General features: G+C 48.4%; 1 protein-coding gene across 1 annotated transcript in view; it reads right to left on the reverse strand.

Moving 5' to 3' along the window:
- Positions 1–6,915: 6,915 nt before the first annotated feature.
- PIP5K1C (phosphatidylinositol-4-phosphate 5-kinase type 1 gamma) overlaps positions 6,916–14,250 on the reverse strand; it is an 84,969-nt gene continuing 77,634 nt past the window's right edge. The window contains exons 18-19 of the mRNA XM_025208334.1: positions 13,070–13,153; positions 6,916–12,627 (exon numbers count right to left, since the gene is read on the reverse strand). Coding sequence (XP_025064119.1) covers positions 12,625–12,627; positions 13,070–13,153 — 87 coding nt within the window. The 3' untranslated portion in view covers positions 6,916–12,624. The remainder of the gene's footprint in view (positions 12,628–13,069; positions 13,154–14,250) is intronic.

Raw genomic sequence — 14,250 nt, forward strand, 5'->3', positions numbered from 1 at the left:
GGGGCGAGGCCCCAAGCGGCAGGGACGGGGCCTGCCCTTAATGGGTCCGCTCCGGAAGAGCCTCAGGGCCCTCTAGCGGCTCCTTGCGGGCGGGAGGATCCGGCCCCAGCGCTGGCTGTGGTGCGGAGTACAGCACTAGTGAGCGTGCAGAATACCGGCGCAGTAATAGCGAGCGTGCAAAAATACTGCGGTGCAATAATAGCGAGCGTGCAAAATGCTCTGTCCTGCCCCGGAAGACCAGAGAACAGCTGCCGCCGGGGCAGGGGTCTGTGCCCCTTGCTTGCAAAGAACTTCTCTGACTTTTAGCTGGTCACGTGCAGATCACATCTACCCCCATAACCATGTCTGCCCCCGTCCTTACCCGACACGGCTACAGCCAGCACCCCCAGAGCACATGACCATTTTTAAGGAAGCACCGCAGCCCCCAGCTTCCGGGTTTGCTGTCAGCGCTTTGACACCCACTGCCTTAAAATAAAAAAAAATGCCTCTACTTTGACGACCCACTTCTCACTCACTGGCCCTTATAGTGAGCAATATAAAATAAGTATGCAAATCAAGTCGTCATCTCATTTGCATATCGTTTCAGTGTACAGTAGTTTTTCAGCTAATACAATAATTTTGAGTTTCCAGTACAAATAAGTTCATATTCAAGACCTAGCACCACTGTTCAGAAAAAAAAAAAAGGCAGCAAGCGCATGCCCTTTAAAAAGAAAGCGCATGCGCCAAAAAAACGAGAGAGGACCCGCCCCATATCGGAGAGGCCTGATCACCCTCCCCGGAGGCCCTGCGCCCACGAAATCCCTTCCCCCCCGGACACCCCCCATCACGACCGAGTATATCATTCCAACGTGTTTCGAGCTCTCGAGTCACCAGCGAGTTTAATCTTGAAACTGCTATAAAGGAAACCACCTCTATGGAAGTGCAAGTAAAGCATTTATTTGTTACACCACCTCCTTAATTGTTTTCTGTCAACCGGAAGAGAGACAAGAGAAGGAGAAAGGAGGTCCCGTAACCCTTTCGTCCCCGGCCTGTTCGCGCAGCACTTTTCTGGGTCCAACCACCCACCGTCAGGTTGGTCATGGCGTCACGGACAGGATCTTCGGGGCAAAGGGGGAACGAAGGAGACGTTGACGAGTTAGTCAGGTGTTGCCCGTGGGGGAACCGTCACTGGCCTCTGACCACGGACGCTGATACTCTGTGGGCCCACGTGGCGTATCATCTAGCTGGGCAAGACGGGAAGATAGGGGGCTGTGTCTCCATCCGCCCGACCGAGGGCAGCTTAAAGAATGGGTCATGTCCAGCCTCAGCCCCGCAGCCCTAGGATGCCTCCTTTCCAGCCCCGCGGTTCTTTACCACCCACCCGACACAAAACCAGAGGCACTACTTAGCCGCGTCAAGCCCACAGGCACAGACGACCGCACTCCCGCAAAAGAGTACACCAGGTGCATCCAGTACCTAAAGGAGGGGAGCGGCTGCGAAACCCCTCCTGATAAATTCAGATGCCCCAACCTCGATCCCGGGGGCGCCGAAAATGAAATCCTAACGGCACTCCGTGAGAGTCTTGAGACCGATGGGCTGGATGCCACAGGGTGGACAGGGCAAAAGTGGAATAAGGGAAAGATGATTAATGTCCTGTTTCGCTCGGTGAATCGTGTTCCACTTGGTGACCACCTTACTACAACACGCGGCGAACCAAGCCAGCATAATAGATACGCTGACTAAGGCGGCCGCGCAGCAGAGTACCGCACAGCCCGAGCCACCACTTAAAGATGGCACCGTGAAAGAAGAAGAGGGAATGGCCGAAAAGTTCCGGGCGGGAAACCCCGACGCTAGCAAAACCCGCACCCTCACTACTTTCCGCACGCGTGCCAGAGGGGAACTCCGAGAGTTGGCAAGAGACACCCGACTAAATCCGGGTGAAACACTGGTAATGTGGGTAGGACGATTAATATTAGAACACGGGTCAGATTTAGTAGACCCTGAGGAGTGTACTACCCTAATGCACCAACCCGCATGGAGCGGAGGAGCGTGTAGCGACACGACTCAAATACTGCGCAACAAGGTTTGGCCAATCCTGCTGCCGTGGTCCCAGCGCTGCTAAACCGAGCTCACGCTTGGCATGCGGATCCACCCGGTGATTCATCGCCCGCACAGCTCCTGTATGCAATAGCGGGAGCCAGTTACTTAACCTGGGACGCCGGACGGTATCCACTAACCCTGACTCCACATCAAGCAAACAGTATTTGGCCGCATCGCTGGTGTAACGATCCTGGCAAGGTCCCTGTGTCTGCATCAGCAGTGGAGGCCTGCGTTGAGGTTTATGGAGGTATGAATACACCCATGTTCCACTTGTTATTACACCTGCTGGTAGGGGGCTGATAGGGAACGTTCTAAGTAGCCTGGGAAAGCTTACCACAGCGCGTAAAACAGAACCCAAGCCCACCCCGCCAGCGGCAGGACAGGCGGTAGGAGCGTGGAAAGCACCGCCTAGTAAACCCCAAACTGATCGCTCGCCGCATGGACGACTGCCGGACCGCACACCTGAGGAACGTGCCATGTTTGGTTTTCTGCTGAGCAAAAGCGGCTTGACAAAGAATCAGCTTTGTGGGTTAGGAGATGAGGGGCAAAGAGTACTGGCGCTGAACCTAGGCTTTAAGCTTAGGGGGCAGGAGCCAGACAAAGAAAAAAACAAATAGCGGCCGTCGATACGGGCAGCGACGGCTGACCCACCAATGACGAACGCCCGTACGCAACCTATAGTGTGAGCGCAACTGCAGATTCTACCCCTATCCCTACGCACTTTTTGCTAGACACGGGAGCCCAAGTAAACGTGTTAAGATCTGTAACGCCCCATGTCAAGACATCCAAAGTCATCTTTGTACAAGGGCTAAATGCTATGACATCCGCGCCCGTGGTCAAGTTTTGGATCAACAAAAGGGCCCTGCATGGAGTCTTAGGGGGCATAAACATCTTGGGCATCCCCGCAATAAAGGCGTTGGCCTTAAAGAACGCCATATACCTAGCACTCCCATTGACTGTGGCACCAGGCGAAAAACACCAGCCAGTGCTAGTAAACCCTGCGCCCTGGCGGTATCAGCCGATCCTGACGCGCACTGACCTGCAGTCCCAGATCCGAAACCTCTTGGCTGACCTGGGCAAGCGAGGATGCATTCAGCCTGTAAAATCCTCCACCTACCTTTCGGCCGGATGGGGCATCCCCAAACCAGGAAACCAACGGAAGCTCGTCTGGTGGTGGACTACCGACAAGCGAATCGTCGCTGTAAACCGCTCCAAATGCCCGCTGCGCAAACCGTCTCGGACATCCTCGACGGCATAACCGAGATGCAGAGGGGCGGAGAGTGGTTTGCCACCACACTAGACTTAAAGGACATGTTTCATTCGATCCCTATATATGACCCGCATGGGATCCTTAATATGTACGTAGCCGGACAAATGTTTTCCTGGAAGGTTTGTCCACAAGGTTACCGCAATGCACCAGCACTAGCAGCCACAGCGATGAATGGGACGATCGACAGCTTTGTTCGTCCCCGCCCAAAGACCGCAGACGTTCGCATCTGGACCTATGTCGACGACATTGTCATCACGGGGCACGATCGTGCTGCGGTGCGCACCACTACTGCGGACCTAAAGGACCACCTGAGCAATCAAGGATGGACGGTAAACCCGGCCAAGTCCATGAGCGAGCCATCCTCGGACATTAAGTTTTTGGGGACACGATTCACAGGACAATGGCGATCAGGAACGGTGCAGAACGTTACCCCTGAGTTGTCCTCACCTTGGCCGACCACACAGACAGACTTTCAAGGCCTGCTAGGCCAGCTGAATTGGTTCCGCAATTTCATAACGCCATCACATTTAAAAGTTATCCAACGGTTGCAACACCAAATTCGCAAGAAAACACGACACAGAGTCCCACGGGGTGAGCGTGACCAAACTGCGCTGGAAAAAGTTATGACAGAGGTTAAAGAGATGCGTCTGATCGCCCCCCCCGCCGGCAATCTCTTGACAATTCACGTAGGCTACACCACGGAGCATATCTGGTTTACAGCCAGTGACACTGAAACGGGGAAACTCGCGTACACTGGTCACCGCACACTCAAAAGCCACCAACATCGGTATGGTTGTCTAGGGAAAGTCATGCTCGCGGCTCAACTAGGAGAACACCTCGCAGCGAGCCCAGGTGTACTTGTCGCACCCGGCGGCACCACACTGGAATTACTTAACCCTGGTGAAATCCACCCGGAGTATCAGGGCACGGAAAAAACATGGAGCGCCCTAGTCCTTCGTCGCCAGTATCACTGGTCGACGTGGCAAGTCACTGACAGAGAAATGATTCCGGCTGCCGAAGAGGATGATCTCATTGTACCACGATTGTATGGGACCACATCCCCGGCGTGGATAGCTTCAGATGGTACATCCCGTGATGGTGGAGGGTATGGATATTATTGTGACCCCTGTCACAACTACGAGCTCCAAATGTCCCATCCAGGAGAGTCGGTCCAAGCATCTGAACTACGAGGCTTTCAACTAGCTCTTGAACACACCTACCGTCACCACGATGGGACGCTTCCGGTACCTGTCATAGCTGTAGACTCAGAATATATATACACAAGATTGTTACCGGAATGGCACAGGTTACGGAACACACAACCCTCTGGGGCGATGTCAAGACCACCATATTACATTTCTCTGTTCGCCCCTTAATCAAGCACAGGCGCCCTCACCGACCTGACACGGACCCCGTACATGCCGTCATAGATCAGCTACTGGCCCACCAAGGACCCATGAACCAAAAGGACACACCTCAGTTACACGTCACTGACATCATAGACACCGACCCCTTTCTCGCTTGGCTCCACGAGCGTTGGGGACACCTCGGAGCAAAAAGGGCGCAAGCTCGCTGGAGGGAGCAAAGCAACAAAGGACCGAGCGTAGAACAGTGGAAAAGGATAATCCAAGCCTGCTCTGCCTGTGCGCGAGAAAAACCGGTACACTACAAGCACCAAAAGGGCGCCTATGACCCAGCGCACTTTGCTCCAGGTAAGGTGTGGCAAGTGGACCTGCTCGGGCCACTCCCAGGAGCCAAGCCACCAAACAAGGGGCTAGTAATCGTAGACCTGGGAACCCGTCAAATCCTCGTCCTCCCCACAAGGAAGACCACCGCTCCCGTAATTCAAGGATGCCTACAGGTCGCTTTCACCCATTGGCAAGTGCCCCACATCATACACTTCGATGGAGGACCACCTTTTAACTCCAAAGGCTTAGAGTGGTTCGCGATAGAGCATAATGTTCAGTGGCATCACCATCTACCCTATCACCCGCAGTCCAATGGCGTCGTGGAGCGCCAGATAGGACTATACAAGGAACAGTTAAGGCTAAGGGAAAATGGATCATTCAAGAACTGGACCAAGTACAACAATGATGTACTAATTGCCATGAACGCCACTAAAGCTTTGTGGGATGAACGCACCCCGGTGCCACGTCCACCTTGGAAGCCATGTTACTCATCCCAAGAAGCAGTGTGGCTAACCATTCCCACAGCTACCAATAAGCACCCAACCCCAGCTCCCGGTGTTGTACTTAAACCCGGCGAGTACCCGAATACCTATTTTGTTTCTCTTGAAGCAGTCTCACCTGCACGCACCGTCTTGGCCCACCATAATTGGCTAAGTCGACGTAGTACAGTTTAGTATACATTACTAACGAACCCCAAGTTTTGTTTTCCAGCCCGAAACGGCATGAAGTCGCCGATGTATGACATGGTGTGAAACTCGTATTCGGGACAACTGTCGCCGTGAGTGAACCCATTGGCGACGACCCCAGCAAAACACGCCATGCTGCATCCTGACAGACGCGGTTGGATTCAGTACTGACTAACTATCTGACTTATTTGCAAGTCTTGAGTGAAATTTTACACTTTTGATACCATTGTTTAGTGCCTTATTATGTATTTGTATTAGATGTTGTATTTTGTACGTTTTAGCTTTGTATATACCCACTTACTCGCTATAGGAAAAGAAGTTCTCGAGCTTAAACATGTCCGAAATTGGCATTTGGTCAAGGGGGCATGTGATAAAGAGAAGAAAAAATAAATCACCAAACGCCAAACATAAGAGCAAGTTGTGCTTGTGGCGTGGGGGAGGTGATGGGCGCGGCTTGATAGCCACGAGATCGGCGGTCCCGGCCTGTGCTGATTGGCAGGGGCGTGATCGGAGGAGGAGAGAGAGAAAAAAAAAAGGCGGCAAGCGGATGCCGTTTAAAATGAAAGCGCGCGCGCCAAAAAAACAACAGAGAGGACCCACGCCATATCGGAGAGGCCTGATCACCCTCACCGGAGGTCCTGCATCCACGAAATCCCTTCCTCCTGGACGCCCCCCATCACGACCGAGTATATAATTCAAACGTGTTTAGAGCTCTCGAGTCACCAGCGAGTTTAATCTTGAAACTGCTGTAAAGGAAACCACCTCTATGGAAGTGCAAGTAAAGCATTTATTTGTTACACCGCCTCCTTAATTGTTTTCTGTCAACGGGAAGAGAGATAAGAGAAGGAGAAACAAGGTCCCGTAACCCTTTCGTCCCCGGCCTGTTCGCGCAGCACTTTTCTGGGTCCAACCACCCACCGTCAGGTTGGTCACTTCCGACAATTTTGTAACTCAGTAACTGGCAGGGGCGGCCCGTGCCTGGCTTGTAAGACCCACCGAGACCGAACAGCAGCGACACAGCAAGTGCAATGACTGCCTGCACGTGTCACTGTAAGGCGGACCTCAAGGTTTGCAAAAAATGTTCCCCAAAACAAAACCTGGCCAAGCCAAAGCTGCCAGGTGGGCAGCAACTGCTAACATAGGTTTGTTACGTCAAGTTCAAGGAATGCAAAGAAATGGAGACAAATGCATTAATAACCTATTTATTAGAGATCCTTTCCAAAAAATAAAGGGAAGGGCAGAAGGGGAAGCAGAAATGAGGAGGATGTTGCATACAAGTGTCATTAGTTCGTGTCAGCAGTAGTTGTATGGTTTATACAGAAATTCCACAGCTCTGGATTCAGAGGTGCAGTCCCCTCTAAAAAAGGAACCCAAGCTTAGAGATTGTCAAAAGTATCAGAAAAAAAGTGTCTAGTGGAAGCCTCCTAAAGAGTTAAGGGACATACACAGTTTCATAAATCACAGAGTAAAACAGAACAGAAATATGACTTGATACCATTTAAAAACAAAAAAAGAAAGGGTTTTGTCCAGCATTTAACTTGCGTTAACTGGAAATTGGTTTGCTGGAGTTAGACCACATGCTTGCAAAGGTCAGTGGTCACAGTCCAAGTTTTCATTCCAGGAAACAAACACTTGGGAGTACTTACAGACATTAGCTAGTTCATGTCAACGGCCAATTAACTCCAGTCTAAACAAAACTAGAAGTCATAGAAATTTCATATACAGAGGGAAGGAGAGAGAGAGAAAAATCAAGAATGAGCACAGATTATGGAGTCTAGGAAACAAAAATCACCAACAGTTTGATGAGAGGACTCCACTATTGACAAGAGTATTGCATTTGAGCTAAGTTCATGATTCCAAGAGGAGAACATTGCATCTAAACTGTCTCACAAAATGCCTTTGTTTTAATACAGTACAATAGTTCAAATAGTATCCACTTTCTTAGCAATAGCAGCCATCATAGACAAAACAGGGTGCAATCTCACGCTTAGAGTATTTACAGGATTTTTTTTTTGTTTTTGTTTTATTTTATTTTTTTACACTAAAATGGGAAAAATATTTTAGGAACCATTCCCATTGGGTTTTGGGTAAGGCAATTAATTCACTAGACATTATAAATTGTTTGCCTCTTGGGTTTACATCAAAGACTACAATATGCTTTATCACATAGCCTAGGAACAATTAGCATTGATTTACAGTTCTCTGATAAAAGATTTCCAAAAAAGCATTCATGACTTAGAAAACAAACAGAAAAATAAAAACATGACAATATCCATGGACTCATCATATTTTCCACCAAAGAACCCCCCCACCTCCCCAAAATACCCTACTTACATACATTCTTTACATGATGCACACATACGGAGCATACATAAAAAATGACCTTGTAATATGAACATCAGATATAACAATATACTTGGGTCTAATGTAGACTTCAAAGAAATCAGACATGATCCAATAAGCCTGAGCCATCTCATTTGCCTTTCTGTTTATAAACAGGGCAGTGATGCTGGGTGGGAGTGTGAAGAAACAAATACTATGGCTGGTTCTAGCTACTTGGAGGAGTGGACAGAGCAATGTTTCAGGGGCCAACTGTCTGAGGAGGAGTGGGACAATGCAAGCAGAGAGCTCCTGACAACACAGGTGCCCCTGCCACGTACCACAGCCATGCCAGCTTCAGTGCCAAGATTCTTCATCTTTTTGTGGCTTCAAGGAAGGCCTCCAGAAGTGCAATTTCAGCTTGCTTAGCTAGATGCTACTGGACAGGGGGAAAGACAACCCAAATATTAGTGTGCTGAAGAGTTAGCTGCAGTAGAGAATACAGCTGAGGATCCCACGTTCTTTCACCAGAATCTTGGGGCTTTCATTTCAAAGACTTGGACAAAGTCCCTCTGGAGCAGCAGTGTTTGCAGTTGGGTTTTTTTTAAACGATGAAGTGCCCACAGCTGGATTCTGCTGTGTAAAAGAAGTTGCTGTGGTCACCTCTGGAGACAGGTGGGCTTGCCTGGTACAACTCCCAGCTGCGAAATAGCCCACTCTGGGTTTAGTTGGTTCATCTTGTCATTCAAACTGAGGATTCCCTTAGTAGTGATTCTCAATTAGAAAAGTTCAGATCATTTGTGACCGAATAACTCCTAGTGTTCATTTCTGCCAAGTAACAAGTCCAGATTCCAAGATCACAGGCCACTCCATGGACCTGCACCTTGCGAGTTCACAGTCGGCATTTCTCTGTAGAGTCAGAATCGCACTTCACTGCCTGGCTCCAGGCCCCTGGAGTCTAACATAACATGTTCCCTTCATAATCCTGTACCTCAGACTTCAGAAATAATCTTACCAGAAGGCAATACCCCCTCTACCCCCACACCAGGCTCTTTAAGCAGGGCTGAGAGATACAAGATGAAGGGCTGGAGATGATGGACAGCAGTGATGAACAAAGCTGCTTTGAAGTCTAGATTCACTGGATTGCAGTTGGGGTGTTTATTTAATATTTCAAGGAGACATGAAGAAGCTGCCTTCTCTGGCAGATATCAAGCAATCTAGACCTTCACGCAGGTGAAGCTGTATAAACAAACCATCAGCTGCAGAGCTGTAAATTAAAGAAAATCCTAAACAGAACTACATAAAGGTAGCTGGGCTTCTTTAAGATAATTCAGAGGACCAACGGAGATAGACAAAGCTCCGTTTCAAGGTAGTGAACAAATAGGTTGGAACAAACACCCCTCTGATGCAAGGGAGCCTCAAAGAAAGAAATAGAGAGCCCCTAAGAAAAGCCACTTACTGGATTAGTAAACTGCACAAAGCTGCCATCCTGAAGTCCACACAGGGTGGAAATACTCTAGTCCAAAAGATGGAAAAGGAGAGTTTCAATCTTTCACACTGCACAGGGAGCCTCTCCAGTAATGGAAATGGGAGTTCAGCTAGGGCAACTTGTTGTGGACACAACTGTACAATACACACGATCGTGCAATGCTTTTGAGTGAAGGATTGAACAGGACAACATGATTTCTATGACTGACCAACTTCTCCCTGCCTTCCGCCTGCACTGGGGAAAAGATTGTTGTATTTTTGTTGGCGTTTTGGAGCGAGGGGGTTGGTAGAGTTATTGTTTTTTGCTGGAGATGCACAGACTATTAATCTGTGTATCTCCGGGAATAAAGTCTTGCTCTTGAGCCTTGGTCAATCAGAGGTGCCAAACTTTACTCAGTCTATTCTTTAAAAGATCTACTGATGCTAAAAATCTGATTAACCAAAGGGAAGGCACATTATCTTTCAAGTTCTGGAATGCTATTCAGAGGTGGTCCTGGCCTGTCTTCAAAGTTACTCCTCAAGGCTAATTTCTTTAATATGAGAAAGAAGGATCTGGGCCGTCAGAGCTCCCGTTAACCTTGTGTGGAATTGTGGCTGCTCAGCACTTTTCAAAACCAGGTTAAACTTCTAGCCTGATTTTTCCAACCTCGTCTTCAGCACTCCACGGTACGTTAAATCGACATATATTGCACACTTCCCCAAAACCCCTCCCCCAAACTCCTTCGGAGAGTCAGCCACCAGGCGAGCCTGTACCGAGCCCTACAAAAATACCACCGACAAATGGGAAAGTTCAAATAGTAAAACAGTGCTTAATGTGAGACAGGACTGACTGTGACTGATAAAGCCTTTGTGAACTTGTCAGAGAAAGGGCCCTAATGGAGCAATGTGATTTGCTACCTGAATGGTACATGTAATGGCAGCATATTTTAAGGGCTGCTATTAAGAGAAGAGTGTTTCCTTTAACAACAACAAAAAAGCATTAAAAAAGAATATTCTAAATTAATAAATACAAGACATCAAACAATAACCAGCTCTGAGAAACCTGCCCTGCCCTGGAGCACTACACGCTTAACAAGTCTTCAGTCTCTGTGTGGGAAGGATAAGAAATTTGGGCTCTATATCTTTTAATAGCAGGAAGATAAAGAAGTCAGTTGATGAAGACCCTTAGCACTTTGGTACCCGCTTGGGGAAAGCTTCTAATGCTCCTACCCAGCCAACCTGCTTTCTGGAACCTGAATTTAAAAAGACAGCCCTGAGTGCTGATGTCCTTCACAAACCGGACAGACTGTGATACTAATTCATCAGCTCTTTGCATCTAAAACCTCCAGATTGGGGTCTTTCCTCCTCCCCTCCCCAACCCACTGCTTTTGTGGGGGAAGCTAGAGAACAGCATTAAAAAGCAACCCTTAATCCTCTTTCCACCAAACACAATGGAGGGCACAAGCAAGATCCAACCCTCTGTTTCTAAGCTTCCATTGCTAGATAGGATTGCTAGAGAAGTCTGGACCCAACATTATTGCATCCTGCTACCACAAGGATGAGCTTAAGCAGAACACTGCTTCATGCTCTTTCATGGCAAAGCAGAGCCACATTTTGTCTGTCTCATCCAAAGCTTGCAGGCCTCAAAAGAACAAGCTGTCCACAGCAGAGGCCCGGGTGCTATATTCCCCATCTGGCTCTCCATGACTGCATGTACAGTAGCATGTGTCATACTCTCCAGCACAGACAGGAGCCAACAACTGGGCTTCTGATACTGCCTTTAACATGCAGGGTGTATGTGCGTGCATGCATGTCTCCTTCACCAGCCTGTTTGGGGCATGAGGGGGCAGAGGGGCAGGAGAGGAGAATGGAAGGGGCAGACACCTGTTAACCTCGTGTTCTGTGCCCCTTGCTTATCCATCAAAAGATACAGCTATGAATGCGCCAAGTGCTAAGTGATTTCAGTAGAATGCAGCACATATTACACCAGAAGTGGGTGAAGGGGGCTTTGGAACTCTTTTTGAGGCAGAAAGTCTGTGGAGATGTGCACAGTTCTCATCTTTCTATGCCCACTCACCAACCTGCATGGACAGCAGTCTGTTGGGAACATCCGTATGTCAGCTGATAAGAGGAGAGAGCAGACCACGTATGAAGGGTAGGATGGATCTCCAGCCCAACATAGAGCATATGGTGAAAGCAGCATCCCTGTCAGAGGAGAGCCAAGGTGACCACCTCACTAGTGCCACATTTCTTTGCTTTCCATACAGATTTACAAATTAACTGTAGCCATCACTAACTGTTTCAAAAATTGAGATAAAAATAGCATGTCTAGTTTGGAGTGCTTTAGTATAGGAACAATTCTACTGAATAGCATTTAAATACACTGCATTTATATAGCACCTTTCATCCAAGGGTCTAAGTGCTTTAATTAAAGTAGATATTATTCCCATTCATACACGGGGAAACTGAGGCACAGAGTGGTTAAGTGACTTACCTAGGTCACACAACAAATCAGCGAGAGTCTGGGTAGGACTCTGGCCCCCTTGATTCTCAGTCCTGCTGTCTGGGGTTAGACCACACTGCTGCCTCAGTCATGGAGCTATTCCTGTTGTGCCCTCCCCAGTGAAGATCTGCCCTCTTGCCACCTCCAGTGAGGTTTCACACCGTTTATGAAGCACATAAATATGACAACCAAAAAAAGTGCAGTAAACTAAACTTTTAAAAAAGCACGTTTGTGCTGTGTCTGTGCAAAGATAAAATAAATACATGATTACAAAATTAAAAAGGTTCACAGTATCACACACAGGTAGGTAGCTACAGTAGTGCACATTTGGAAACACTGTTACTACCCAGGATTCTCACCACCCAGCTGAAAGTCTCCTTTGGGAGCCCTGAGCAGGAGGTTTCTTTGCTGTCCACATCTTGGATAGATATAAATACATGTTTAGAGTTGCGCTCCATTCTGAAATGCAGTGCCAGGGATCCTGCAGTGCAGCAATACTGGTGTCAGCAAGCTCTTCCCCATCCCACTGGAACGGCTGCATCAACGAAAAGGGAACACATCAACCTGCAGAGGGAAACGCTGGTCTCTGAGTCTTCAGTGTCTGCATAGTGATTACTGAAAAAGCAGGGAGAAGGCAGTTAACATGTAAGCACCGCTGTAGGAATCTCATCTATCTTTGCATTTTAAGTCCTTTGAACAAAGAAAGAGGTCTGAAGAGAAAACCATGTTCATGTTGGGCCCTCCAGTAACAGGGCAATTTGGAAATGAATGCTATGGATCACTGAGGTTTGACTGCACTAAATGATTTAGTAGGCTAAAGGCAGCTGTGTTGTCAACCTCTGCCTTGATCCTGACTGCACAGCAGATCTTGCCTGCTGCCAAAGAACCAGTCAAAGCTACACTAGGACCATACTACAGCCATGCAAGCAAGCAGAGGCCAAGGTGACTTTCTCTTGCAAGCTGACATCTAGAGCCATGAGCTGGCATGCTGGCAATGCAGTGCAAGTCCTGAGCTTGACCCACCAGGCACCCACTGAATTTTTCTTATTACACTTACTGTATCGCTTTCCTCATCAGAGACAGAGTGGACTTGAGTGCTATAGTGGAGGGGGGAGTAAACCCAACTCCTCTCATCTGTAGGCTGCCAGAGTGGCCAGAGACGGCAGGGAGAGTGCAAGAGCAGCAGCAGCAGAATAGGGAGCAAAGGAGAGAAGAGGAGAAAATAAAAGGAGAAAATAAAAGAATAGGAAACAATACAGTGAGAACAGCTGTACACCAGAGAGCTGAGCTTAAACACAAAGCCTGAAAAAGAGCCTCTCCCATCATTACATACTTCAGTCCTAACACATGGGGCAGCCTGGCATCAGCACTACTAAATGGAGCCTCTACTTCCACTACAGTGGAGGTGACACCATCTCCTTCCACTGCTCTAGCACCCTCTGCATGAGGATCCACAAAAGTAATCCAGGCATCGATTGAGCCTTAACTCCTGTGTGTGGCCAGCAACATCCTCACAGAGATGGGACAGACACTCAGACAAGTTCTGCAATTTGCTCGAAGTCAGGCAGCAGGTCTGGGACCAAGCTAGAATTACAATCCAACTCTTCCAGCACCCAGCCCCATGTTCTATCCATAAACCATCTTTCTGCATGCCTTCACTGGAGGTGGCATCAGTACATTCAAAGTTACTGTCACTTGAAGTTTATAGGAACTGTTATGGTGAAACATGAAATCTTTTGATACACCTTCCTCCCCCTCTAAGTGCTAACCAAGTGTGGAGGTTTGGCAGGTTTTGATTATCGTGAACACAGGCCATGATGGGGATCTTACTAGGTAAATCAGTAAGACAGTGAGGAAATGGAGAATAGGGAACAGGTACACAACAGGGAGGTAACACACAGCTGGACTGTTCTGGGTAAAAAGCCTAGAGAGCTTACTAGCCCACAACAATATTCAAGAACCTTCTGCTTCCAGGCCACAGGAAGAAACTTGCAGCCAAAATTCAAGCCTGGCTGCAATTTCAGACACAGTCCCAGAGGAATCCACTTTTACCACAAGACGGTTTCATTTTCCCAGTTGCATTTAAAGGCATGAGGTAAAAAGGAGGATTGGATTAAGCCTGGTAAAGAGATTTACCAGCCTAGGGAAACAGTGCTGAGAGTCTAGGACGTACAGCTACAATGCACCGGCAGCAGAGCTTTGAAGCACTGGGGGGGGGGGGGGGGGGCCAGGGCGAAT

The sequence above is a fragment of the Alligator sinensis genome, unplaced genomic scaffold, assembly GCF_000455745.1.
Source record: "Alligator sinensis unplaced genomic scaffold, ASM45574v1 scaffold103_1, whole genome shotgun sequence".
Taxonomy (NCBI): domain Eukaryota; kingdom Metazoa; phylum Chordata; order Crocodylia; family Alligatoridae; genus Alligator; species Alligator sinensis.